Here is a 26,325-nt window from a genome sequence, read left to right as displayed (position 1 = left end):
AACCTGAGCCAGAGACGCGAAGGGGCTTGAGAAAGGTCAGATGTGTATCAGTGGAGGTCGAATGGTGCTCAGCCTGGTGCTGTTTCTTCTACCGGTCACTCTGTTCTGCATCCACAAAATGCTCCCCTCTCTGCTGAGACAGGGAGGGGGATCGCAGCAGGGCCAGCCCTTCTAGTCTTTGCTTCTTCGCAAGGATGCAGATCATTACAACATCTGCTTTGCAGGGATCCTACTGGACAAGGATGTGGTCATAGAGGTCACAGGCTGAGAATCAATGGAGACACGTGGTGCTCATCTACTTATGAGAAAGGTGCCACTTTTTTGCTTGGTCCACTGATGGTTGAAAGTTCTGGCCTATTTAATGATCTCACTCCAGCTTTTTGGTTTTTTTTTTTTTGTAGCCATAGGAGTGTTTGAGAACTTTACTGACCTAGGTAAGGTCATAATTGTCCTGTAATGCTGCACACCAGCAGACACTCTCTTAACTGATGGTAATCTCCAGGAAGCCTAGGTGCCTCAGAATTCCATTGCATCGTCACTGGAACTCCCAGCGCACACTCTAGGACACCTCCAAAAGGGTGCTCCCAACACACATCTCTAAGACACACCCAAAACAACACTCTGCACTTGGGTTTACTGAAGTGTTTATTGAACGAGATCTGACAGCTCTGACGTCACATTTTGTGGTTTGCTTCTTGCGACCTGGCCATCCAGCTCTGCTGACTGGGGCTCTGAGGACAGAGCTATTCCGATGCACAAGAACGTCAGAGGCTGGTCATGTCTGTGCCATGAGGGTGTCTGTGGCCATCGCATTCTCCTTCCATGGATGATGGGAAAGACGCCTGGCACCTCTGCACTTAGGCTCTTTCCATGCACAGGGGCCTGCCTGAGACACCCAACCCATCAACCATGGGGCACCATCCTTGCCTACCACCTACCTATACCCATATCTCATATTGTTCACTCTTTTCTGACTGTGGACAGTCAGGTCCTGAGGTCCTGCCTTGATGGCAGCTGAAGAAGCAGCTCTGCCGCTCTCACCATTAAGGGCTTGCCGGAATGTCTTGATTAGCCATTTGTCATTTGACTGGCGAGACCTGGGCTACTGCAGGAAGAGTTCTACTTATCTGCTTATCAGGAACACCTGCCGCATTTAGGCCCCAAACTGATACTAGCTTCTTGTTGGCCATTATTTTCATCCCTTTGTAAAATAACCCGTAGGGAACATTGAAATGTGTGAAAGCACAAACCCAAGTTTCTCATTAGACCATAGAGCATGTGCTCTAAGGTTCATTCTACAGAGCTTGGCATTAGTCCCCACAGGGACTGGGAAGCCACAGGACTCTTCCTCCTGACTGCTCCCTCACTGCGGTTGCCACGAAGAATGGTGTGTCTGCTCTTCCTGGCAACAGCCTCATGGACCCGACAGCAATTTTTAGAAGTAAAGCCTATATTGCAAATCCTCTACAGATTTACAGAGGAATATCTGATTCAGATGTCTTTGTTCCTTCTGGGTTAACTGTCACTTCCGTGGTCCCATGGCAGAGAACTTGCCTGCCTGTCCACCTTCCTCCTGTCCTCCCATTTTCCCTCCTCTTCCTCCCCACTCACTTCCTTCCATTTTGAAGAAATTTATATTTATCACCTAATCTGCTACCAGACATCTAAACATGGCACTGCCACTTCCCTGTGCTGTGCCACCCCTGGGCAGCCTCTGTGGTCCTGCACACAGCAGGCACTGCCTTCTGGGCCCTGGCATTCACTGCTTTCAGTTTGCATCATCAACTTGGAATCTTGGAAAGGCCATGTGGTGGTGGAGGCTGGAAACCCCCAGCCATGTTTCTGGAATGAGCTTTGCTCATCTGGCCTGGCTTTCCCACAGTCAGCACAGCGCGGCATTGTTTCCCTGAGCAACTCAGCCCCAGCCCTGGAGCATGCAGAGAATGCGGCCCACGGCCCGATTGCTCCCACCAGAGTCCTACAGTCTCCCCTCCCGACCCTGAGCAGTCTTGGTTGGTCAAGACCCACGGCCACCTTCTCCTGCCTTAGAGATGCTTAAGTTGCTGACACTTCCCTGGGCCTTCAGAGATGGGTGGATCACGGGTTCCTCACTAAGTGCTGGGCCCTGGATCAGGAGTAAGAAAAGGCCAGAGGTTTTTGCTGGGCAGACATCCTCTGTCCTTTCTGGGCTGAGGCAATGGCACCTGCAGCCTCGTGCGCAGTGGGAGTGATGGTCTCATTGGGGAAGCATGTGTTTCCCCACCTGTGGCCAGGAGGAAGGAGCTTGTGCTGGCTTGAGGTGGCATGAGCCTTGTTTGTGCCTCCCTCGAGGCCTCTGCAGAAACGCTGGCCAGTCACACCTCCTGATGGCCTCAGGGGCCCAGCCAGCGTGGGGGTGTCTGTTTACCCCTTGAAAAGCTGACCTGAGAAGACCCTGAAACTCCAGGGAGGGCCATTGAGCTAGGTAGACCCCTCACTGAGTGTCCTCCAGGCTGGAGCAAGAACAGGCGCTCAGAACAGGCCAGTGCCTGTAAGAGATGACAGGAAGACTGGGGCCTGGGGAGGGGGAATGATGGGTGTCGTGTCAGAGGTGGTCTCCTCTTCTGGCTCACTGTCCCCATCATCCAGACCTTCGGCGAGGGAGGGGACGATGCGGACCACGTTGTCTTCAAAATGCACCTGCTTCTTTTTGGCCAGGGAGTCGGCTGGCTCCAGGCTCAGCTCCATCAGTGTGTTGGGGGGCTGGAGAGCACTGGGCTTCTTAGTCCCCTTCAGGATACTCTTCATGTGGATGAAGAGGGAGCTGGGCCCCTCCTTGAGGGCCCCATGGAAGGTGTAGGTTTGCTCTGTGTCCCCAGAGCCGGTAGTGCTCACGGCACTGCTGGAGGGGTCTGTGTACTGCTCTGGGGAGGCCAGCACCTCGGGGACATCTTTCCTCTTCTTCCGCTTGCTCAGAAGGAAGTAGGCCAGGCCGGTGACGATGAGCATGGAGCCTGGAAAAGAGCCAGAGATCAGGACATTAGATGAGTTGCGGAGAAAATCCAGAGCCCTTGAGAGCATGTTGTGCAGCAGGACTCCTGTAACCCTGCGCTGTGTGGCCACACACAGGCCCCTGTGGCCCTGGCTCTCTAGCCTGGCTTGTCCTCACACCCCACATCAGATTTGGAGGTCCACCTGGAGGCTGGGACGGGGATGCTAAATGGCAGGAAGGATGGGGGTTCTGCTTTTCAACATGGTCTCCCTGGAGGGCTGGCTTCCCTGTATTGTAGACGGGTTCATGAGGAGGGGGCACAGTTTTCACAGACAGGGAGCAGAGAGAAGGACACTAGCAGAAAAAGTCGTGGATGAAGCTGAAGAGGTGGGAGCAAGAAATTCTGGATTCTGCGATCAGAAAGCAGGCTGGCCAGTGGTGTGCATTTGGTGAGGTGGAAGTGGATGAGGGTGTGAAGATTTTCTGGGATCCCACCCTGAAGTGCCTTTCAACCCAGGCTGAGGAGTTTGGACCTGAATGGGTAGGCACTGAGGAGATTTGGAAGGGTTTGGGCAGGGAAGTGGCCATGTCACACCCTTGGGAAACTCAGACCACACACGGTCAGTGGGAGGAAAGGCGAGGTCCCCTTTGCGGTTCCAATTCTGGACGGCTCTGTGAAGGAAAGATGCACTTCTTGGGACATTCCTGCCATCTGATCGGCATGGAGGATGTCTGGCACTCCTGTGATTCCTCATGCCCACCCTCTAGGTTAGAGAGGGCAGTGGGGCAGGTAAGGGCCCTGGAGCCACCACTGGAGCTAGACTTTGAGGGGCTCAGCCCCTCCTGCTCAGAGCCCACCTGTGCTGGGGCTGCATATCTCTACCCCATGTTCTTACCTGGGATGGTCACGTGCCAGACCAGGACGGGGTGGAGGAAGCAGGCCACCGACAGCAGCAGGTAGGCCAGGAACTTCTGGAAGCAGCCTAGCCAGTGAGCCTTCTCCCTTACTCTGTCTGCCAGGGATCCTGGTTGACACCTGGTGAGAGGGAGCCCAGGTTAGCAGAATGTGTCCCAGGAAAACTTCAGCAAGACTGGATGCCATGGAGTCTGGGCCGGGCCCTGCTGTGGGCATGCTCTGCAGTGGGCCCTGGCTGAACAGGAGGCCCTAGCAGTCCTTGGTGTGGGTTCCACAATGAGTGGACTTGCCTGAGTCTATCGAGAGGGCCCACAAGTTTTTGAAAGGCTGCCCAGCCCTGTCTTTCTGGTCGAGGGGGAAGCAAGTTAAACTCTCAGGATGCTGCATGAGTTAGTGAGGAAGAGAGCTGGAGGCTGAGGGCTCCCTGGGAAGTCTGCACCAATGCAGAGAAAGTGTGCAGGTCGGGAGCCACCTGGCTGGGGCAGTTATGCCTGTAGTGCACTGCACAAGAGGCCTGGCCAGGTGAGTGAGCAGGCTGGAATCCAGCTGTGCCTTATTCACCCAGCCTTGCCTAGGCATAGGACAGTGTCGGCCCAAAAGGGCTTCTTTCCTAACTGTATACATGGGGACCACACATAGCCCTGGCAGAAGCCTGATGTTGAGTAGCTTCCTTCAGGGATGCTGCCTCCAGGTTTCACAGGCAGCAAGTGCCTGCCTTTAGACCCAGCACCTTCATCCTCTGAATTGGCCTAGAGCTGGGGCTCTACACAGGCGCATCCTGCCTCTCTAGCTTTGAGGGAGTGCTCAGGCTGTCCAGGTGGCCCAAAGCATTGCTTTCTTATGCTCAGCAGGCTGGACTGCCATGGCTCACTGGTGCCCCCTGGTGCCCATTCCTGTGTGTATATGGTGGGGGGGGGCGTGCGGTGGAGTCCATCCAGGGTCCATTCCTCCCCAGCCTTCCCTCCAGCTGAAGTTTCAAGCACACCTTGGCAATGGAATTCAGCAGAAAGGGGGAAAGCTTTCTGCCTCAGGGCTGGTGAGCCTGAGAGGCAGCCAGTGGCCTTGCAAGGTGCTGGAACAGCTGGATCTGAACACTGGCTCTCTCACTGACCACCCAGAGACCAGTGTCTAGGTTCTGAGAGCCACAGTCCTTGGTCTCACCGATGACAGCTTCCACATACTGAGTGTAGGCTGGGAAGCAGCAAGGGCCTCACGAGATCCTGCAGGGTCTGCACTCCTGCCCCACGGAGGGGTGTAGAGATGGACCACCCCTGACTTGCCCCCAGGCCCTAGGAAGAGACAGAGCCAGTTCCCAAACCCAGGTCTGCTCACTCCCAGCTGGGCCTTCTGAAGGGTCCTCATCCCGTGGCAGATGGCTCAGACACTGGGGCCCAGTGACTGGTTGCTCCTGGTGAGGGGGAGCTGGACTTTTCTGGGGATTCTGAGCAAGGACAGGCCCCGAATGAATGTGTCGGTTGGTTCTCTTGGTTGGGACCATGGCAAAGAAGGCAATGGAGCCCATGGGCCTGCGCCCACCTCCAGGCCAGGCTGGCTGTACTTCGGTGGGGGGATCCTGTCCACGGTGGCTTCAGGAGCAGAACATTCCTTGGTTGAGGGTTCTTGGGTGGAGACATCTGTGGTGTCTGGGGCTGGGGTGAACAGTGGAGGGTCTTTCTGGAGACTACTTACTGGAAGCAGATGGCCAACAGCTGAGCCACAAAGTAGGCCCCTTCGCATATGGAGACAGCGGCTCCTGTAAACCTGCGGGTGAAGACAGGTGAGAGGGAGGCTGGCGCCTCTGTCCTCCTTTGCTTTCCTGAGGGCTGTCTTCTCACACGTGGCCTCCTGACATCACATCTACAGCCAGTGGACTGACCTGGATTCCCCCAGACAACATTCACCAGGGGCTGTCTCCAGGCCATGGCCTGTTCTGTACTGGGCCATGTTGGGGAGAGGTGGGGTCTGGGGTTCAGAGATGGGTGGGGAGGGCACCGTGGCCAGCAGGTGACATGGCCTTCACCTGGTACCCTGTGTGACACTGGCAGGCACGTCCTTCTACCTGCTGGTCACCAGGATGGACACCCACTGCCTGTGTTCCAGCCTTAAAGCTGGACCTGTTCCTAACCCTTTCCTTCATCCTTTCCATATTGTCCAAACAGTAACCAGGAGCTGTTGATTACATTCCTTCAATACCTTCCGAATCGCTTCTATTCTCTGACCTCATGGGCATTGCCTGGGTTTAGGCCCTGCCTCCTGGACCCCTGCACCAGCTCCACTTACTCACTTACCCCAGCCCTGTCTCCTGCTCCTCCACTATGTCACTTTGGGCTGTGCGACACCTGAATCTGATCATGTTCCTCCTGATACAGAATGCCTCAAAGTCTACTCATGCTCCCAGTGTGATCCAGGGATCCTGCAATCAGCATCTCCTGAAGAATGTGTAGAATTCATGGCTCCTAGGCCGCTCCTGAACTCACATTAGAATCATTGGAATGGGAATATGTACTTGCAGAGGGTCTCACTGCCTATCCTCCATGTTCCCTTGACAACTCAAGAAGCTATCAGGTGCCACAGGGCTTTTGCACAAGTGAGCTCTTCCTGGAAGGCCTACCCCTTCCCTCTCCAGTCTGTCTGGTGACCTCCTCTTACTTCTCCATGTGGTACCATATGACCAGAGCCACCAGTCTGTGAACTCCCAGGGGGCGTTCCCTGTCTAATTCTTCTGTACAGCCCAGGCTCGCAGTGGGTTGGGTTTACTGGGCTCCATTAATGGGCATTGCAATGAATGAAGGAATGAAAGTAGATAGTGTTGTGCAGAAGGTGGCTCGGGGCCAGGGTTTCCTCAGAGCCATGGGTGTTTCTACCAGTCTAGAAATACTCTGTGATTCTAGATTGTATGATCACAGGTGAGAGGTGTGACCTTTCTGTGTCTCAGTTTCCTCAGCTGTAAACTGGGGTTATTATAATGCATCAACAGTAAAACTGTTCTAAGAATTAAACGATATTTGTAAAGCACTTAGGACCATGCTTGGCACACAATAATTATATCAATTCTCGTTATCATTTCTCTCTCCATGTGATTATTTACATCATTTAGTGATCTCTACTCCTCTCACTCTCTATGCCTCCCAGTGTCTCACTCTTTATGCCTCCCAAGTTACCCCTTGCTTTTAAAATGATAATCACTAACATTTATGTAATGATTGCCATGGGCCAGGCATAGTTCTAAAGGCCTTAGCAAATATCAACTCATTTAGTCCTCGCAACAATTTTATAATAAACACTACAATTACTGTCAGTTTACAGATGAGGAAAGTAAGGCACAGAGAAGTTTGCCCCATCACTGACGGCCCCTTATCAGCAGCAGGGGAAAGATCAGAACCCAGCACTCAGGCTTCAGAGCTTGGGTGGCTAGCAGGCCCATCAATACATGTGCTTCGCAAAATAATTTCCACTGACTTTTCCTACACCCTGGGACAAAGGGATATATCAAGGCTTGAGGAATAAAGGAACCCATTCAGACTTCCTGTCTGGTGCTACTGAGTGGCAGGGAGGGACAGACAGGGCAGGCAGTGCGTGCTGATCCTGCAGGTGTTAGAGAGCAGGACACAGCGAGGGGCAGGGGACCCCAGGCTGGACTGGACCACCCAGAGACCACATGGGTATAGGGTCCCTTCAAAACAGAGACAGAACAGGTTTCTGGGCAGAAGGCAGCCTACATTCACCTGCCATGGCCTGACCCAAGAATTAGGTACCCACTGGAGAGGAGGAAGGCCTGCCTGCTTCTGGATCCCAGGGCAATGGTGCACAGTGGCCAGGGACAGGGTCAGTTAAACATGGAGGGTGTTCAGAACAAGGAGAAGTCACTGCCAGCCAGCAGGGGCTCCAGGCTCAGGGCACAATGGCCAGGGCGGAATGCCAGGAAGGAGTGTCAGGCATTGGGCAGGTGGAAACGGGTGGAAGGTACTTGGGCACCCAACAGAATGAGTGAAGCTTGGAGGCGAGGCCATGCTGGTGAGTTTGAAAGAGTCAGAAGCTCCGGGCTGTACATGAGTGGCAAGAAGTGAGGCAGAGGCCAAAAGATGGCACAGGGTGTGGACCAGAGGTGGTGGGAGCCCTTGAAGGCTGTCAGAGAGATTTGTGTGTCTAGAAGACAGTGTGGAAATGGGCTTGGAGGGTGGCCTGCATCTAGGAGATGGCAGGTGTGAGCCCCCAAACACAGCAAGGGGCCTGCTCTCAGGCGGGAGGGTGGAGACTGCTAAGAACACAGGTCAGCTGCCACCTGAAGGTGGAGGCAGATCCTGAGGAGGGAGGGGAGTGGAGGTCACAGCCTGGTGGACCCTGTAGACAGAACCAGACATTTGTGGGGCAGCCTGGCAAATTGTTATCTGTTGCTTCTCAGCTCAGTAAGTTCTTCAGGATTTGTGGGGCTAGAACACACAGCCTTCCTATCTCATTAGGAAGAAACTGCTGGAAGCCCCTCAGAATGGGGCTGCAGAGATGCTGTGGCAGAGACCCAGGTTCTTCTAACCCCCTGGGACACCATTGCACAGGGGTCACCTTCCTGTCAGGGCACATTTACAGAGGTAGCTGGTGGTGGAGAAGAAAGGACATTGTCTGGGAAACAAAAGGGTCTTGGGTTCGAATCTGAATCCTGCTGCTCATGAGCTTGGTGATGTGGGCTAACCTGCTTACTCCTTCTGAATTTTCTTATCTGTAAAACTAGGCCAATATGCACTTCTCCTACAGTGCTGTGAAAGCTAAAGAACATAATGCAACTAAGACATTTAACTGTGTTTGACATGTAGAGAAGCTCAAATACATATTCCTTTGACCCGATCCCCCTTTATCTAAAACAAGAGTTCAATTAATATTTGCTGAATAAATACATGATTGATGAGATGCATGGGTGGGTCGGTGTATGGATGAGTAGGTGGATGGATGGATGGATAGGTGGGTGGATGGATGGATGGATAGATGTATGGATGGGTAAATGAATAGATAGATGGGTAGACAGATAATGGGTGGGTACATGGATGGATGGGTGGGTGAATGGATGAATAGATGGATGGGTGAATAAATGGATAGGTGGGTGGATGGATGGATGGTTGGGTGTATGGGTAGTTGGATGGACTGATAAATGTGTAGGTGCATAGATGGATGGATAGGCAGGTGGATGGATAGATGAGTGGATGGCTGGATGAATTGGAAGATGGATGGATAAATGGGTGGGTGGATGGGTAAATGGGTGTGTATATGTATGTATGCATGTATGGGTAGATGGGTGGATGGGTGGATGGATGAATAGATGGGTGGGTGAATAGATGGATAGGTGAGTGGATGGGTAGATAGATGGATAGATGAGTGGGTGGATGGATGGAGGAATGGATGGATGGATGGGCAGGTGGATGAAGAGGTGGGAGCATAGATGGATAGGTAGCTGGATGGATGGGTAGATGGCTGGATAGATGGATGAATGGATGGGTGGATGGATGAATAGATTGGTGGGTGAATGGATGGATGGGTGGGTTGATGAATGGATGGGCAGATAGATGGATAGATGGGCAGCTGGCTGGATGAATTGGTGGATGGATGGGTGGGTAGAAAGGATAATTCATTGATTTATGGGATGGTCTGCACAAACCAGGAGCTATTCTAAAGCCCCCCTCGACTCCCTTCACCCCTGAGATAGGATGGAATTAGCATGGGAAGGGGACTTCTCCATCCATTCCATCCTTCTGCATAGACAGATGTAGGGTGAGTTGAGCAGAACTTACAGGTCAAAAGTGGCACATGCACACATACTCACAGCAGATAGAAAGCCAGGCTTTTGAACTGGCCCTGGAGGAAGGTCTCAGTGCCCACGCCGATCAACACTAAGGGGCAAGAGAAGAAGGAAGAGTGGGCCTGGAGCTCTACACTACAGCACTGCCCTGTTGGGGGTACCTTGGCTCTGGAGTGAGTCCTCTTCCCAGGGACTGAGAGCCAAGGTAGGTTCTTCTCTTCATGACACAGGCAGCTATGACCAGCAAGGTGCAAGAGAGCAGGAAGCCTGCTGGATTGGTCCCTGGAACTCCAGGCAAAGGCCCAGAGGTCTTCTGATTAAGCTTCCCCAGAGCAGCCACCCTTAGTGCCCCCAGCGACTGCCCACACTAATGTGCCACCAGCCCCTTGGTTCACAGCTGTTCTCTGCCACGTGCTGGGGCCCACCCCAGTGTGTGCTGTGTGTCTGGCTTCAGTGCTTAGCCATGGATGGGCCCTGCCCCAGCCCTGTTCTCTTGCTTGGGTCACTGGTTGCTGTTGTGTGGCCTTGGTCTTGCTTGCTGAGGGGTAGCTGAAGGTCATACTCATTGCTCATTTCTTTGGACCCAGTGCTGACTAAACCCCTGGGCTTTCGCCCTGACAAGGAAATGTTGCTCAGCCTCAGCTCTCCTCCTCCCCTTTTGTGGCAGTTGGTGATGACCTTCCATTTGTCCTGGGTGAATTTCATCTCAGACCTGCCTTTCCAGACTTGCTGTCTCTGGGTGCTCTCCTCACAGGGATTTGCTGGCTCCCATGGCTTCCCACAACCAGCACAGCACTGACCCTTGGAGTCCCTGACAGAAACATTCCAGGGGCAGTGCATTGGCCTGCTGAGCAGACATCTTTTTGTCCCTAACTGATTACACTGTTGGGCACCCTGTTTCTCTCTGGGCTCTGATGATGGCTGGAGTGTGGCTTCATCCTCTCTTCCTCCCAGTCAAAGATGGTGGGCTGGGTTGTCGTCCCTGGCAACCTGGGGGTGGCCCCTCCTCCCTGCTGCTCATGGGGCTGCTTCCTGGCTTCTGATGCTTCCTCTCTTCCCTGGCAGAGACATTGTGTGGGCTTCCATCCCCTGGTGTCTCAAGCTGAAAGGCGCTTCATCCAATGCTGAAACACCCCTCCCAGAGAGCAGGGAAGAGCCTTGCACTGAAGCGACCAGCACTCCACTCCTCGATTCCAGGGGTAGGGGGTGGGAGGGGTGATGGTGGAGATATGGGGCGGGGAAAGGGGACAGAGCACTTGGATCTAGGCAGGCAAGAAGAGGCGGTCATATTTTCTGAGTGATGGATGGAGGGCTCTGGGGCTCCGCTGTGCTTCATGGGCGACTGCCCATACTAACCTGCCACCAGCCCCTTGGTTCACAGGAGGCAGACACTGAGTCTCCCACCCTCTCCAGGTTCCAGCTACCCTGCTGGCTCACCTGGGGCAAGGACGGATGATGCTAGCTGGCCACATACCCCTGCAGTGTCAGCCTAACTGAAGGGTCCAAACTTACAGAGCACTTCAGAGCTTCCACACCATGGTGCACACATCCCGGCCCTTCCAGCAGGCCCGTGGCACAGGAGTCCCACTCTCTTCATTTTACAGAGGAGGACAGTGAGGCTCAGTGGCCTGTGTAGTTCACTCAAGGATACATGCTGGAAAGTGAGGGCCTAGAGACCAGATGGAGGCAGCCAGCTCTAGGTGGTGCACAGTTTCCTGCTATCCACTGCCTGCCAGCATGTGCTTATGCGTGTGTGGACACATGTGTATGTGTGTGGGTAGGCTTTTGAGCGCACGTATGTGTGAGTGTATGTGTGAGTGTGTGAGTGTATATGTATATGTGAGTATATATGTGACTGTGTGAGTGTATGTGTGTGTACATGTGTGTGTATGTGAGTGCATGTGTGTGAATGTATGTGTGAATGTGAGTGTATGTGAGTATATATGTGCGTGTGTGTGAATGTGTGTGAGTGTATGTGAGTGTATGCATGTGAATGTGCATGTGTGAATATGTGAGTATACGTGTGTCGTGCAGGCAAATGGCCACTTATATGGTTTTCACCATGTCCTGTTCTCAGCACCCAGCATTCATTTGCTTTTTGAATCATTGCAGCAGTCCTATGAGAAGGTACTCTTGTTATCCCCACTTTACATAGAGGAAACTGAGGCACACAGAATGTAAGTCAAACCAACCAATCAACTACGGATGGAGGCCCAGGTCAGATCCTGAGTTTCGGTCTCTCATTTTCCAGTTCATAGCACAGTCACCCAATCTCTCTGAGTCTGTTCCTCATCATACCTCCCGCACACAGTGGTCATGAGCTAACTGATACCAAGCATGTCACGGGTGCTCAGTGAATCACTGGATGGGGAAGAAGTGCTTGCTGCCCTGGGCCCGGGAAGGGGTGTTCGACTCAGGGCTGATGTCTGCTTTGCGCACTCTGTAGGGCAGGTGTGGGCTCCACTCACGTGGCAAGTCATGTTGGCCAATTTGCAGGGGCTAGTGGCAGACGACCAGCAGATGGCAGGAAAGGGTCTTGGGAACTCAGCTTCTTCCCTGATCTGCACCCATTTAGCATGTGGAGGGCTATTTTGATGCTTTTGTTTTGTACTCTTTAGACAAACAAGGGGTCAGCGGTCAGAGGGGCATTTGAGGAACACTGTAGAAACAGTGCTGGTTTGCATTAAAAAAATATCAAAAAATGGCAACAGAGAAATGAGAGCTGGATGGAAATTCCAGTTCTGTGTGTTATTACACACAAGTGATAAGTACTTAATTCATCCAAGCTGTGTTTTCTCATCTGTGGAAGCAGCAGAATAAGTTATAACTCAGAGTAATTGCTTGGATTGGAGAAAATTGCTTGGATTGGAGTCTGAAATGCATGGCTTAGTGCCTGATAGATGTCAGGTGATCAATGCAAAGAGGCGACTCCTTCCCCCCAACTTGGCCCTGGCAGCTTTCCCAGTATCCAGTCAGTCACTTTGTACTAAGGAGTGTGGAGTCACTCCCACAAGCTCCCTCCCAACCATAGTCGGCTGGATTCTGCGTGTCGAGACTGAGGGATGCCAGTTGGCGGGAGGAGGAGAGTGTGGGGAGCCAGGAGTATGGCTCCTCAATGTACGCAAGGTGGAAGGGGATCAGTGGGGCGCTCGTGGGAGGCTGTAAAGACCTTTGATATCCAGGCCAGGGGGTCACTGCTTTCTGCTCAATCCTCCCACTTGTGGGGTGCGTGTTCCTGGATGCAGAGCATGCCAGGTTGAGACAATATGGACTCACACTGAGTCCTTCCTCCGTCCTCCGCTCTGTTTGCCTCTGGTCTTGATGTTCAGGCCGCTCTGCTGGGAGCGACAGGCGCACTCTCCTTGGGGGGCGGCTCCTGGCCACTTCTCCTAGGCCCACCTGGTCTTCTGTGGCTACTGGTTGGGCCAGGCACCAGGCTCACGGCTGGGGTAGGCTTAGTCCAGTGGGAGAGATGTGATGTGGACTGAGAAAAGTGCATTCAGCGAGGGCAGTGACCCAGGCTGGACGAGGGACTCACCCAGGAGCTCTGGGGCCAGACAGGAGGGGCCGCCCATGGGACTATCAGGGAAGATGAATAAAGATGAAGGCAGAGTGGACTAGAAAAGCCGCAGGAATGGACCTGTGCAGATGGAGGGGCCAGGCGTTGCAGGGGGTGGGAGCCCCTAACAGCAGAAGCAGGGACACCCTCGGGGGCAATGGGCAGTGTATGTGGATCAAGGTGACTGCAGGGTTCTTAAATATTGGGCTGTACAGCGTGAGCAGAAGGGACTCATGTTTGGACTGGTATTTCAGAAAGCTCCCTGACCCCGTGCAGACGGTGAGAGACTTCGGTGATATTTGGTGGTGGCTGAGGGACAGAGACAAGCTCCAGGTGCTCCTGGTCACCTCCTCTCCCAGCACACGGTATCTGCTAGTTTCTTTGTTGACTTGGGCTTGAAGCACTGTTCTGGCTGTGGCTCCTGATGGTGTGGTGCAGGTGGCTTTCTTGTCCAGTGGCACAGCAGGGCGCTTGGCATAGCGGCTCAGGAGAGTGGAGGGTCTGTTCTGTCTGGAGACCCAGAGAAGGAGGTTTCCCAGGCATAAAGCAGAAGGCATGCCCTGCCCTTGCATGTCGATGTTTGGGCTTTATCCGGGCAGTGGGGGGCAGAGGTGTGGGCTGGCCAGGAGGTGTCTGGGATTGGAAGCTTCCTGGGCATGTCAGCCCTGTTGCCTGTCACCCAGGTGCCACCACACACCATATAGACAGTAGGCCCTCTCCGTACGTCTTGTTTCATCTGCACATCTCCCAAGTGGCAACTGCCAACCCTAAAGTCTCCCAGTTTTCTCAGCGATGTGCTGGCTGCCATCTCTCAGGAAAGTTGGCTAAGAATGATTTTGCTGTGAAGACGCGCCTGCTAATCCCTGAGGAGTGAGACTGACATTGTGAGGAAGCCTAAGCCAGCCTTGTAGAGAGACTTCTAAAAAGAGAGAGGGAGAAATGACAGCGAGAGAGAGAAATAGAGAAAGGAAGCAAAAGAGAGAGAGAGAGAAAGAGAGAAAGAGAGGCACAACAGCCCCAGCTGGTTGTGGGATGTGGATCAAATGATGGAAGAAGTTATCTTTGACATTCTGGCACCAGCAGATGTGACACAGACTGGAAGTGATGGACCCAGACAACAATCAGAACCAAAGCACCAGATGAGCCACCTCAGCCACGTGAGCCATGCCAGCCACCCTGTGACTCCACCTGTGGCCCCAGTCATCATGGAGCAGAGGTGAGCTGCCTCTACCGCGTTCTGCCAGAATTCCCAAGCCACAATGTTTTGAGCATAATCAAATGGTTGTAGTCTTACATCACTACGTTTTAGAGTGGGTTGTTGTGCAGCCACACACAGGTAACTGGAAAAGCAGTTTATTCTGTCATCTAGCCACCTGAGGTTTTTGGTGTGGAAGTCTCTGTGTCTGGTCTGACTTCTTAGGAGTAAACATTATATTCTGACTCCTCAGGAGGAAGCATTTCCGGGTCCTGCAGCACCTGCCCCACAGCCTTGGAGATTCAGACTCCAAGGAATAGGGGTGGTGTCTGGGGACTTCCACTGGGTCATGGAATCCTATTGGGGGTTTCATATCTTAAGACTTCATAGAGGAGCTGTGGAGGAGAACACTGTATCATCTAAAGCAGGTCCCTCCCACAGTTGCATTTTGCAAACATTCCCAGTAGAAAAAGTGAAGAAAGCAAGAAGTGAGATTCCTTGCTGTAGGAATTTTGTGACCTGTATCCAACACTCACCCCAGACAGCCACATTGGGCCTGGCTGTGGAAGCCCCTAGCCTGGTGTGCTGACTAGACTGTACTGGGAACAAAATATTTTGGAAGGTATCACAGTTCCACATGACGCAAATATAGGACTCTAAAGTGTTTTCACTCAGGGCCTGGAGTTTCCCAAAAGTTTTTTTTCCAGGGGACTAGTCTCCAGAATTGGCAGGAGGTGAACATGAAATGTGGCCTGAAATTCAGTGTGGGCTTGAATGAAGGATAGGATTGGCACAGGTAAGAAGGAGCTCCTCTCTGGTCTCCTGAGCGTCTATTCCCAGAGACTGCATAGGTGGGCCCCCGCCCTCTCAAAGGCCTCACTTCAACCCATGGATGAGGGTGGCCCAATCCTTGTTTTGTGGAATTGGACCTTAGGTTTCTGCCAGGTTTCCAGACTTAGGCGGGGCTCTCTGTTAAACACAAAGAAATTATGGCACCCAGAGAACTAGGACCAGGGTGGGCCCAGAAAGACACCAGGGCTCAAAATTAAGGAGTCACGCCTCCTAAAATTACAGAGGTGCTCGTTCATTAAGGAGGTGTTCTCCCTAAAACTAAGACGGTATTAGCCATTAAATTAAGGAGGTATTCTAAAATGAAGGAGGTGCTCCTCTTAAAATAAAGGGGGTACTTATTGTAAAATTAAGGAGGCCCTCATTGTAATTTAATGTGGCCCTCACTCTAAGCCCAAGGCAGCACTCCCTCCCTCAGGGGCAGTGTAGGCCCTTCCCTGGCCCTGACAGTGGTATCCTTCCCTGGCCCTGGCATCCAGAGATTTGGGTGGCCCAGGGTCTGAGGGCTTCTAGCTCCTTGTGGAATTTGGCCTGCGCTCTGGCCTTCCATCCTTCTCACAGGGCAGTGAGGCTTGTGTCTTGGAAACTCTGCCTTCACAGGATGCTAGTCCAATGTGGAAGTGGTTGACCTGAATTAGCAATTCACTGGAAAAGATACCCCTGGGGCATTGCCCGGATCTGGGACCAGGGACTGAAGAGCTGATCTTTGGATTAGCAGATCAATGATTAGGAGCTAATCAATGGAGACAAACAATGGCACAAAAGCCCTGCTACCCCCAGAATCAGAGCCTCATGACACCAAATTCTCTGCAAGAAAGAATCACCCTGAGACTTGCTTCAATCTGGCTGTGCTGTCTTTCCTGCCCAGATGGAGGGGCACGGGAGCACTGAACAGCACTGCTTGACACGGCCATTAGTGGCATTTGACTCCTTCCATCCCTCCCTGTTATCCCACCTCAGGCTCCCCAGCTACTCTCACCCCAGCCCAACAGAGGTACCTTACGCCCACTCCAGCACAGCTCACCCCACACCTCTGTCTCACTCCCTGCATGATCCCAGGAGGTGCCTTGCATTGCACCTTGATGGAGCCACATGGACAAGCCTGGCCTCTCTCATTTCGTTAGCTCCTTCCCTCCAGTCTCTGTCCCTCCTGTCTGGGCCAGATCCAACCTTGGTACAAGAATTTTCCTCTCTCAGGGGCCAGGGCTTGCTTCTGTGTTGCTTTCTGGAGCTGTTTATTGCAGTTCAGGCTTAGCAGAGATCAGAGATCCTGGGCCAAGAACCTGTGGTGCAGCCCTGGGCAGGGCAGCCACTGTGTGAGTATCCTTGTCATCCTGGAGCTCTGGTTTCAGCATGGGTGGATGAAAGCTAGGAGGGGGCTGCACCGGAGCAGAAAGAATACGGGGCCTGCATCAGAAAAGCCGAGTCCTGCATCCTCAGGAAAGTGATTTACTCTCTGGTCTGCATCTTCTTCTGGAAAATGGGGAAAATAAAAACATGCAAACTGGTGCCCACCACTGCTCAGTCTAAGTAAATGAGAGTGCTGCACAAATGCAGACGATGGCTAGGAAAGCTATTATAAGAGGCAGGCGGTTCCCATCAGTATTCTCCAGGGAAAGGAGAGGGTTTATTCTCATTCTTTGCTTCCATTAACACATGTGTGGTTTTTTGTGTGTGTATCCAAAAAGCTCTTCCCTGTGCACCAATGTTGTTTGTTGTTCACTAATTTACTTTGAGGTCCCTTCTCAAAGCCCAGTTGGGATATAAGTGACCCAAACTCCCATCTATCTCCACATCTCTTGTGTTAGCCCTCCATAACCCTGCTAGGGTTCCCACGGGGCTCAGGCCAGCATGTTCCTGAGGCTGGGGCCATCTGTGGGACTGCCTACTGAGGGGATATTCTCCTGGCCTCAGGCTGCTGCTGCTCTTGCCATAGGGCTGACCTCATGGTCCACTGTTGCTTATCCATTCTGACTCCATGGGTTGAATTGTGACATATGTCTTGCATTCATTGTGATGGTGGCAACATGGGATGCTTCACAGTCCTCAGAGGCCACACTAACTGGATTTTAGTATCAGGCAGTGACCTTGGCACTGGATGCCCTGGGCACTGGATGAGAATTTTGTACTCACCATTGCTGAGGGCAGCCTCAGAGCCCACCGTGTATATTTATTGCTTCCCTTCATTCTCATCTCCTGCTGGACTCAGGATCTCCAAGGACATCTCAGGGAAAGATGCTCCAGGCTGATGACAATGGGCATGGATGATCCAGGAGAGGTGGTCACCGCCAGGGTAGAGATGAAAAGGTAGATTTGTACCATTTCCAAGATGGAGTTGCTGGAGCCGGTTGCTGTGAATTCACTGGGACAGTAAGTAGTAGCCACAGGCTTCTTAGCTCAGAAGTTGTGGTAAACGGTAAGCATGGTGGGGAGGTTTACCTGCATGTGGAGATCAGTTCAGCTGACATACATGAGCCAGGGTTCGGAGACAGTGTGGGAAAAGGGAAGGATTTCATGGTAGATATTTCTGGACATTCAGTTGGAAGAGACCTCAGATTGAGCTCGTATTGAAACTGTACAGCAATTTGGGGGAGAACTGATGTCTTAACGATATTGAGCCTTCTGACCCATCAACAAGATAAATCTCCATTCATTTAGATTTTCTTTATTATCTCTCAGCAATGTTTTCTAGTTTCTGGTGTAGTTTGTTTTACATCTTTTGTCAGATTTATCCCTAAATATTTCAGATTTTTGATGCTATTATAAATTGTATTTTTAAAGATCTCATTTTCTAATTGTTTGTTGCTAATATATGGAAATACATTTGATTATTATATATTGAGCTTGTCTACTGCAATGTTGCTATTCCCTCCATTAGCTCAAGTAGCTTTGGGGGTAGATTCTATTAGATTTTCTATAGATGATAATGTCATCTGTGAATACAATTTTTCTTTTTCCTCGACAACCTGTATGCATTTTGTTTCTGTTTCTAGCACTGGCTAGAACCTCCAGTACAATGCTGGCTGGATGTGGTAGAGTGGACACGCTTGCCTTGTTCCTAATCTTAGGATAAAGCACCTGGCCTTTTACATTTAAGTAGATATATGTTTTCTGTAATGACCTTTTAAGGTTGAGGGAGTTTCCTTCTGTTACTAGTTTGCTGATGATAGTTTTATTTTAATCATAAAAAAAGTTGTATTTTATTTAAAACTTTGTGTCTATGTAAATGATAATATGGCTTTTCTTTTTTAGTTTTTAAATATGATGTCTTAGTCCATTTCGGCTGCTATAACCAAATCCTATATACTGGGTGACTTATAGATAACAGAAATTTATTTCTTACAGTTCTGGAGGCTGGTACGTGCAAGATCAAGGTGCTGGCAGATTCGGTGTCTGAGGAACCCCTTTCTTGTAGAAAACTGTCTTCTCACTATTACCGCACATTGTATAGTAGAAGGGCCTAGGGAACTCTCTCGGGTCTCTTTTGTAAGGGCACTATTTCCATTCAGAGAAGGCCCCACCTCCCAATACAATCATCTTGGGTGTTAAGATTTCCACATGTGAATTTGACTGGGGGTGGGGGGGACACAAACATTTAGTCCATATCACATGGTAAGTTGCATTGATTGATTTTTCAAATATTAAAACAAGCTTGCATTTCAGAGATGAACTTCACTTGGTTATGATATATTATTCTTTCAATATATTTGTATTTGTTAAAACTTTGCTTAGAATTTTTGCATCTATGTTGATGAAGAATATTAATCTATAATTTTCTTGTAATATCTTTGTCTAGTTTTGGTATTCACATAAATACTGATTTTATAGAATGAATTGAGAAGTATTCCCTCCTTTCAAATTTCTGGAAGAGTTTGTGTGGAATAGATATTATTTATTCCTTAAGTGTTGGTAGAGTTCACCTGTGAGGCCATCTGGGCTGATACCCCACTCTTTGGTGATGAGGAAGTACTCTGCAGACCCACGTGGTTCATTGGCAGTATTGAGGATAGAGTCTCCCACGTAGAATAGCATCTCCCTTGTAAGGACTCTGATATGGTTTGGCTGTGTTCCCACCCAAATCTCATTTTGAATTCCCACCTGTTGTGGGAGGGACCAGTGGGAGGTAATCGAATCATGGGGGCAAGTTTTTCACATGCTATTCTCATGATAGTGAATAAATCTCAAGAGAGTTGATGGTTTTGAAGAGAGGAATTCCCCTGCACAAGCTCTCTCTCTTTGCTTGCTGCCATCCATGTAAGACGTGACTTGCTCCTCCTGGCCTTCCACCATGATTGTGAGGCTTCCCCAGTCACACGGAACTCTAAGTCCAATTAAACCTTTTTCTTTCGTAAATTGCTCAGTCTTGGGTGTGTCTTTATCAGCAGCATGAAAACAAACTTATACAGGCCCACAGGATAAATTTCTTCTAGGTCTCAATGTCAGGGAGAACCGAGGTATTCACTTCCTATTCCTTCTCAGTGTTTAGGTAGAATGCATCTGCTCACTCATCCACATGACAGGTTTCCAGAAAGCATTGTCCATGTCCCCCTTGTTCTCTGTCTATTCCACACACACCAGGCTTCTTCATCTGACCATTACCTGGCCTCCTGGGGGGCTTCCTGAGCCCCTTCTCCACAGTGTCAGCCACTTACGTCAGACAACATTTCTTTTTGTTCACAGCCCTCTTCAGAAGGCTGAATAGAACCCAGGACAATCTTGATAGAGCTGTCATCCCATGAAAAATAAAACAGGGCTGCCATCTTCCTTCTGGTTGGCTTACTATATGTGGTGTAGAAATAGCCAAGTTCCTGTGGGCTGATCTTCACAACCCAAGCTCAGAATGTGATGAGAAATGTTTCCCAGTATAATGTCCTTTACAGTGTAGCCCCTTCCTCCTTCCAGCCTCATGGGTCACATACTGCTTTGCTCCTTTCCTCAGACTTTCCTACTTCTTCCATCTTACAAAAGGAGCCGATAACTCATGCTATGCAGTTCCATGCCCTGCACGTTCCTCTAAAATTAGCCTATGTTGAGTGAGAATCTATGTGCCAGGCAGCTTGCTACTTTAGCCATTGTTTCATTGAGTCCTCACAACTCCAGAGGGTAGATACAGTGGTTGTCCCAGGACACAGACCCATCTCCCAAACACTACGCTGTGGTGCTTGGTGCTCGGATGTGCATTTACTAGTTTGCTTCTCTGTCTGGCCTATGTGCTCTCACAGGGCGAGGTCTTGCCATCCTAATCCAAGTGTCTACACTGCATGACTGAGGACTCAGCAACAGTTTGCCGAGTAAATGAAACCTAATTGAAGTTTCAGATTTCTTGTTATAAAGCTAGAAGCAAGGCACAGGCACAAAGTTGTGAAGAAAGAAGTGTTTGAACCAAATCCTATTGCGTGTCGGTGGTAGGTGGGGGGAACAGAAGGAGGCAGATTCCATTTACTCGTGGAGCCAATTGTAACAGAAGAGGAAAACAGTCAATATTCACTTGGAAGGTCTGAAAACGCAACGTGGGCTTGCTTGGGTGATAAATCACCTGCGAGGCATTGGAGTGCGTGATGCTTTCTTCAACGGCAGGAAGTGGTCATGGGGATATACATGTAAGAGGGGTGAAATTAGCATGGAGGGCCCAAGATGGTCGCTTCAGAAGCATTTGTTTTCCTGAAGGCTTTGAACAGGGCTAAGGTCAGCTATACATTTGCTGTATCCTTTAAAATATAATGAGAACAGCTGGGTTTTAAACACTTCTTTTCTCTTAATTTATTTTAATAAGCCAATGCTCTAACTGTGTGGAAAGTATGGGAGCAGTTGAAAATGTGGCCACATCTATTATATAGAGAAACAGGTTAATGGGTCAAAACCTGGAACAAAACAAAACCCCTCAGTGATCCCAGGCTGTTCCCAAGCACTCAATTTGTGAGAAACAGCATGTCAGCCTGACAAGCAGAGGTCGCTCAGGATGGCTCTGCCTCCATCCCCCTCATGTCCCTGCTGGCTCTGCTATGCCCTTTGCTTTGGAGCTGCCATAGCACAGTCCTGTGTTTGGGCAGAGTGGAGTTCCAACACCAGATCTCTGTCCCCTGGCCATGTGAGCTCTGCCAGGCTACCTCAGTGTTCTGAGCTTCAGTTTCCTCATTTGTAAAATGGGACTGAGCCCAGCACTCCAGCCTCACAGGCATTTGTGGGGCTGGAGCGAGACAATGACCATAATGCATGCAGTCAGCCCTGCACCTCTGGACCCATCAAGGCAAGCCCTACCGTGATAGTTCCCTCTGGAAATGTGTGCAGATCTCTCTGTCCCCAGATGGGGTCCAGAAGCAGGTTTGGCTAGAGAAGGTCATGGTGGTGCTGGTTAAAGCATCTTGAGACAGAGAATGGACAGGTGCAATGAATATCGGTGTCTTGAGATTTAGGAAGTGTTTGGTGACCCTTGACTATGTGCCTCAGTGTACGTGTGTCCTCACGATGACCCCGCCTGCCTGATCAGAACTGGCCAAGGGCAGGAGCATGAGGGTAGAGGACGGGCAGTTCTGATCAGGCCTCTCTTGCTCTGCTCTGTGTGTTTTTCATCCTGCATCTTGGGATCATCAAAATACTATGAGACATGCTTTTAAATCCTGATTTAGGTGGAGGAAATAGCAATTAGGAGTGGGGCCTCAGGAGCAGACCATCATCAAGTGGAACTTTGTCTTCTTACTTCCTGGTGTGAGACCCTGAGCAAGATTCTTCACCCCATCAGGCCTCGGTTTCCCTTCCTGTACAGTGGGTATGAGGATGAACATGATGATGCTTCCAAGGACAGGAGGATGCAATGAGATACTGCATTTAAAATATGTAGTGCAAAGCTTGGGCTTTGAGTATTATGTGAATACACACTCAAATAATCATGTTCATTCTCAGCAATCCCTGCTCTGGGCAGAGGCTGGAAGAGTGAAATTCAGCCCTGGAGATGGGGCAGTGGGGCCCCAAGCTGGAGCCTCTTTGCTCTGAGGGAAATTGGGAGGCCTTGCTCAAGCGGGCAGAGACATTTTCTGAGCAAGCCTGTTTTGGGGAAGCCCACGCACATCTGTGTGTGAGGACACAGCCTGGAGGGGAGGCCTTTCTCTACGAGGCGGGGCCCGGGGACATGCCTCCCCTTCCCTCCATGCCCAGCCTGGACAGCCTGAGAGGTGCACCCTCTGCCCCACACAGGGGGCTCTTCCCATTCTCGTCCTGGCCACCTTGGCAGGAGCTAGGGAGTGGTGAGGGAGTTATTCGCGATTCCCCTGAGGTTAAAGGGTAAGAGGATGGCGAAAGTTCTAAGGGAAGCCAACCCTGCCTTCCTAGCCTGCAATCGGGACCAATGCTGTGGGATTGGTCCTTTCTCATCTCACAGAGGAGGAGCGCCCTGGACCGCTATGCTCCAGGCTCAGTTAAACCCATTTCCCAGGCCCCCTTTCCTGCCATTTGGTCTGTGCTGAGAACCTGTCACAGGGCTAAGCCTACTTTGGGGCCTGAGTCTTGCACTCAGGACACCTTTACCCTGTCTGCAGTGGACACAGGGAGAATTTGCTTTGAGGGATGGACAGGCAGAAGCCCCGGCATCCGCACAGGGGGATGTGGAGTGCTCACAGCCTGTGTGCCATTTCCCAGCTGGGTCTGCTTCCATGGGCAGCAGTGGATGCCGCGTCTCAGCAACTGAGGCACTTAGACATCACACTGGTGCATGCATGCACATGGACGCACGTGCGCCTGCCCCCCACCCCCGCATCCCGAGCCAGGGAGGTGATGCAAATGAGCCCGGTGTAAACAATGTGAGAGTGGTCTGTGATGTCCTGGAAACCACATGGAAGGAATTTTCAGAGGGAACGAATTTTCTAATTTTAGAAACACTTCCACCCAGGTGCTACTACCTGAGGCCTGTTTATCCCCATTTGGTGGCGGCAATGATGCATCTGTGCTCTAGGACCCCTCATGATGTGGGGCTGGACACTGAGGTTGGGCAAGAATGGCCTGCGGGACTTCGAGGAATCCTAAGGAGGCATCATCCGAAGGCTGTGGCTTCATCCACAGTCATAGGGCCTTGACATGCTGGCAGAAGCACCCACCAGGTACCCTCAGTGCTTTTGACAGCCCTGATCCTGTCTGCAGGGGGTCCAGGGAGGAGGCTGCTAATGAGAGGTTGTAGCCTCTTAGCAGCTGCCTGGTCCCTGCAGCTGACACTGTGAGTACCCTTGAGTCACATGTCTTCCTAGCTTTTAAGAAATCCGCACTCCCTACCTCCCTAGGGTTTCTGCAAAGTGAGGCCCTCTATTTCCAGTCTTATTTCCTCTGTAGCAGCAGTGCCCTTGTAAATGAAGCCTGGAGTTCTCAACAGAGGATTTCAACAAAAAAGAGGCTTAGGAGAATAAGGAATTTGCAAATCTTGTGTACTGGAAATAGACCAGAAGTTCAGTGATGCTGGAAGAAACTCGAGATTTGCCCAAGAACACCAAACCCCTCTCTCTAGTTTCCCATTCACTCCCAGCACTCTAGAAAGCCCAAGCAAGATCATTTGAAAGCCTGGCCATTAGAAGGGAACTCATGGCCTATTTTTAGTCTGAATCTCCTATCAAAACCAAGAGGGAGGCCCATTCTCAGCATAACAGCAGTCCCCTGTACGGAGATAAAGGCTGTGGTTAAGAAGAGCACTATACGCACGTGCACGTGTGTGTGTGTGTGTATGTGTGTGTGGGTGTGGGTGTGTGCGTGTGCGCACGCGCATGCACATGGGAGTGTCAAGGGCCGCAGACTCTTCCATTGACTGAGATAAATCAGACTGTTAAACTGTCTCTAGCTAATCCATTAGAAGGATAGGTACATACATCTTAGAACAGCCTCTCGACAGGAGGTGGGCCTCAGCTCTGGGTGAAGTGTGGCTAGGGAAACTGTGGGATTCTTGGCATTTTACAGATTTCGAAACCAAAGTCTAGAGGGAGCAGGGTGGACTCAGATCAACAGATATGGAAACCTATTTAGGGTGGCCTTCCTTTCCCCAGGATGGCTTGTTTGCTTGTTGGGGATCTTGCCCATCATTCCCTTCAGTGGAGATGACAACGTGATTCTGAAAGTGGCTGGATCTGGCTCCTCCATCAGCGCTTCCACTCAGAGCCTCAGCAGAGCAATTCTGAACCTCCTCCTGCTGCCTGCTGGGCAGGGCTTCCTACTCTGCAAGGCAGGGAAGGTTTTGGCCAGAGCTCTGGCCTTTGTGAAAGTTGAAGGACCAGGGTTCCAGGCTGGCTGTCTCTCTGACATGCAGCATGACCCTGGGCAAGGTCACCACTCGCATTTGAGCTCAGGTGCTCCATCCTATAGCAGGAGGGGTGGGGTTAAACCATCCAGCAGCCCTTCATGATCTAACTCACGGCCTAGATGCTGGAAGAGCCTACTGGTCAGCTCATGGCTGAACCCAGCCCAGTGCTCCTGAAATGACCCAGCTTCCCATTGAGCTCAGGAGTGTGTCATGGGGGCTTCTGCTGAGAGGTTTTCATCTTCAGTTCCACTTAGCCATGCTCAGTTCCTGCATCCTTAACCTTTCCGAACGCGTGGCCAGCAGGTCCAGCATCTCCGTCATACAGATCAGAAAGTGCAGCCGCCGAGGGGGCAGGGGCTCCCCAAGGTCAGGCAAGTGACTGGGCTGGGGCAGGAACCAGCACTGCGTGATTTTGACCTAGGAGAACTTCCCCATTTGGCAAGACCTGTGGGTAAGCTTTTGCCCAGTGGTGGGGAAGGGCTTTGATAGGGGATGTGTCTCCTCTCTGTCCCCAGGGGACAATGTGGCTCAGAGTTAAGGGCTCAGAGTGCTGCCCGTTCACTTCCCCAATACAGATCCTGGCCCTGTAGGGGGCATGGGGCTAAGGGTCAGGCCTGCCCTGGGGAAGTGAGCAGGCAGGGCTCAGGATGGTGGCTGTGGGCTCTGCTCTAACAATCTGCCCTCCTGGCCAGTTGAGCAGCCCTGTGATTCTGCTGGGTGAGGGAGGGGAGCCCAGCATCTCTGGGAAGCATCTCTGCTGCTAAGACCACAGTTCACTCCTGCAGCCAGACCTCAGACGGGAGTCTGGGTTCCTACAGGGTGTTCTGTTAACAGGGTCCAGCACGGGCCCGAGGGAAGCCTGTGATCTCCATGTCCAGCCTAGCTCAGGCTGTCCCCACTGGGCAGAGCTGCTCATGACTCGGAATTCTCTCTCCATGAGGTAGGGTTATGGTTTGAGTAAAGCAGGATGAGCTCAGCTGACCTTTTGTAGCTGCACAGCGAGGCCCAGCCCTTTCTACCTTCACCTTCTGTCTCTACCTCCATCTCATGACAACTCTCTGAGTAGGTGGGTAGACCCCTGGAATCATTTTGCAGATGAGGATCTTGAGGCTTCCCAAGGTCACAGGGAGGGTGAGTTGCCAAGCAAAGATCCAGCACCCAGCCCTCTGGCCCCCGGCCTGAGGCTCACCCCACTGCACCTGCTGCTGCTCTACAGAGCAGTGTTTCTGGGGGTCTTGGGAAAAAATTGAAGCACAGAAGTGGCCAGATGTGCCTGCTGTCTTTCAGCCACCTCCCACCCCTCAGGCAGCCCTATCTGCCGTGCCAGTGTGCAAGGATCAGCAGCCAGGAGGCGGGGTCTTACCTGCAGCAGTGGTAATGCCGAGGAGCCGGCAGGTATATTCCAGCCCAGTCCAGAACACCTGGAGCTTCATGGTGCTGGGGGTGAGGACAAAGTCCCGGCAGGGCGGGCAGCAAAGTCTCCGGCCCTGAGATGCTCCCGAACACCCTTGTACAGGTAGGAGGCTGCGGCTGCTGGCTCGGGGCCCCTGCACACCGGGGCCCTGCCTTCCCAAACCAGTCCTGGCCACCGCAGCCTGGCCGAGGTGTGAAATGGGCTCACCTTCCCGGCTCAGCCCGTGCCCTTGCCAGGGACTCAGCTTAATCATTACCTTGGAAGAATGCTCCTGCTGCTCACACAACCCCAGCCTGGGCTGGAGCCGCTCAGCCCCAGCGCAGCCCAGCCGTCTGAGATCGGCGATTAGGGCTGGGCTGGAGGCA

At 51.6% G+C, this 26,325-nt stretch overlaps 1 protein-coding gene across 2 annotated transcripts; it reads right to left on the bottom strand.

Annotated features, from left to right (window-relative positions):
* Window positions 1–627: 627 nt before the first annotated feature.
* Window positions 628–26,184, bottom strand: TMEM72 (transmembrane protein 72). Of its 2 annotated transcripts, XM_025397395.1 has the most exons (5): window positions 25,910–26,178; window positions 9,697–9,763; window positions 5,577–5,648; window positions 3,868–4,007; window positions 628–2,993 (listed from the first exon to the last, which is right to left on the bottom strand). In XM_025397395.1, exons 1-5 carry the CDS (start codon window positions 25,977–25,979, stop codon window positions 2,512–2,514), a joined length of 831 nt encoding a protein of 276 aa, XP_025253180.1. In that variant the 5' UTR covers window positions 25,980–26,178; the 3' UTR covers window positions 628–2,511. The 2 variants fall into 2 exon arrangements, with proteins under 2 accessions (XP_025253180.1, XP_025253181.1); XM_025397396.1 differs by lacking the exon at window positions 9,697–9,763 and having other exon boundaries at window positions 25,910–26,184.
* Between the last annotated feature and the right edge of the window lie 141 nt (window positions 26,185–26,325).

The sequence above is a fragment of the Theropithecus gelada genome, chromosome 9, assembly GCF_003255815.1.
Source record: "Theropithecus gelada isolate Dixy chromosome 9, Tgel_1.0, whole genome shotgun sequence".
Lineage (NCBI taxonomy): Eukaryota > Metazoa > Chordata > Mammalia > Primates > Cercopithecidae > Theropithecus > Theropithecus gelada.
Note: the sequence above shows the minus strand (reverse complement) of the source record. Positions and strands in the feature narration are given on the sequence as shown.

What these genes read in the sequence shown, in the direction of transcription:
- TMEM72 (XM_025397395.1), bottom strand. Translation starts at nt 25,979, where the DNA reads ATGAAGCTCCAGGTGTTCTGGACTGGGCTGGAATATACCTGCCGGCTC. An exon ending in CGGCATTACCACTGCTGCAG is followed by an intron (nt 9,764 to 25,909) that starts GTAAGACCCCGC and finishes CTTGCCCCTTAG; the next exon opens with TGTTGATCGGCGTGGGCACT. An exon ending in CTGTTGGCCATCTGCTTCCA is followed by an intron (nt 4,008 to 5,576) that starts GTAAGTAGTCTC and finishes CCCTCTCACCAG; the next exon opens with GTGTCAACCAGGATCCCTGG.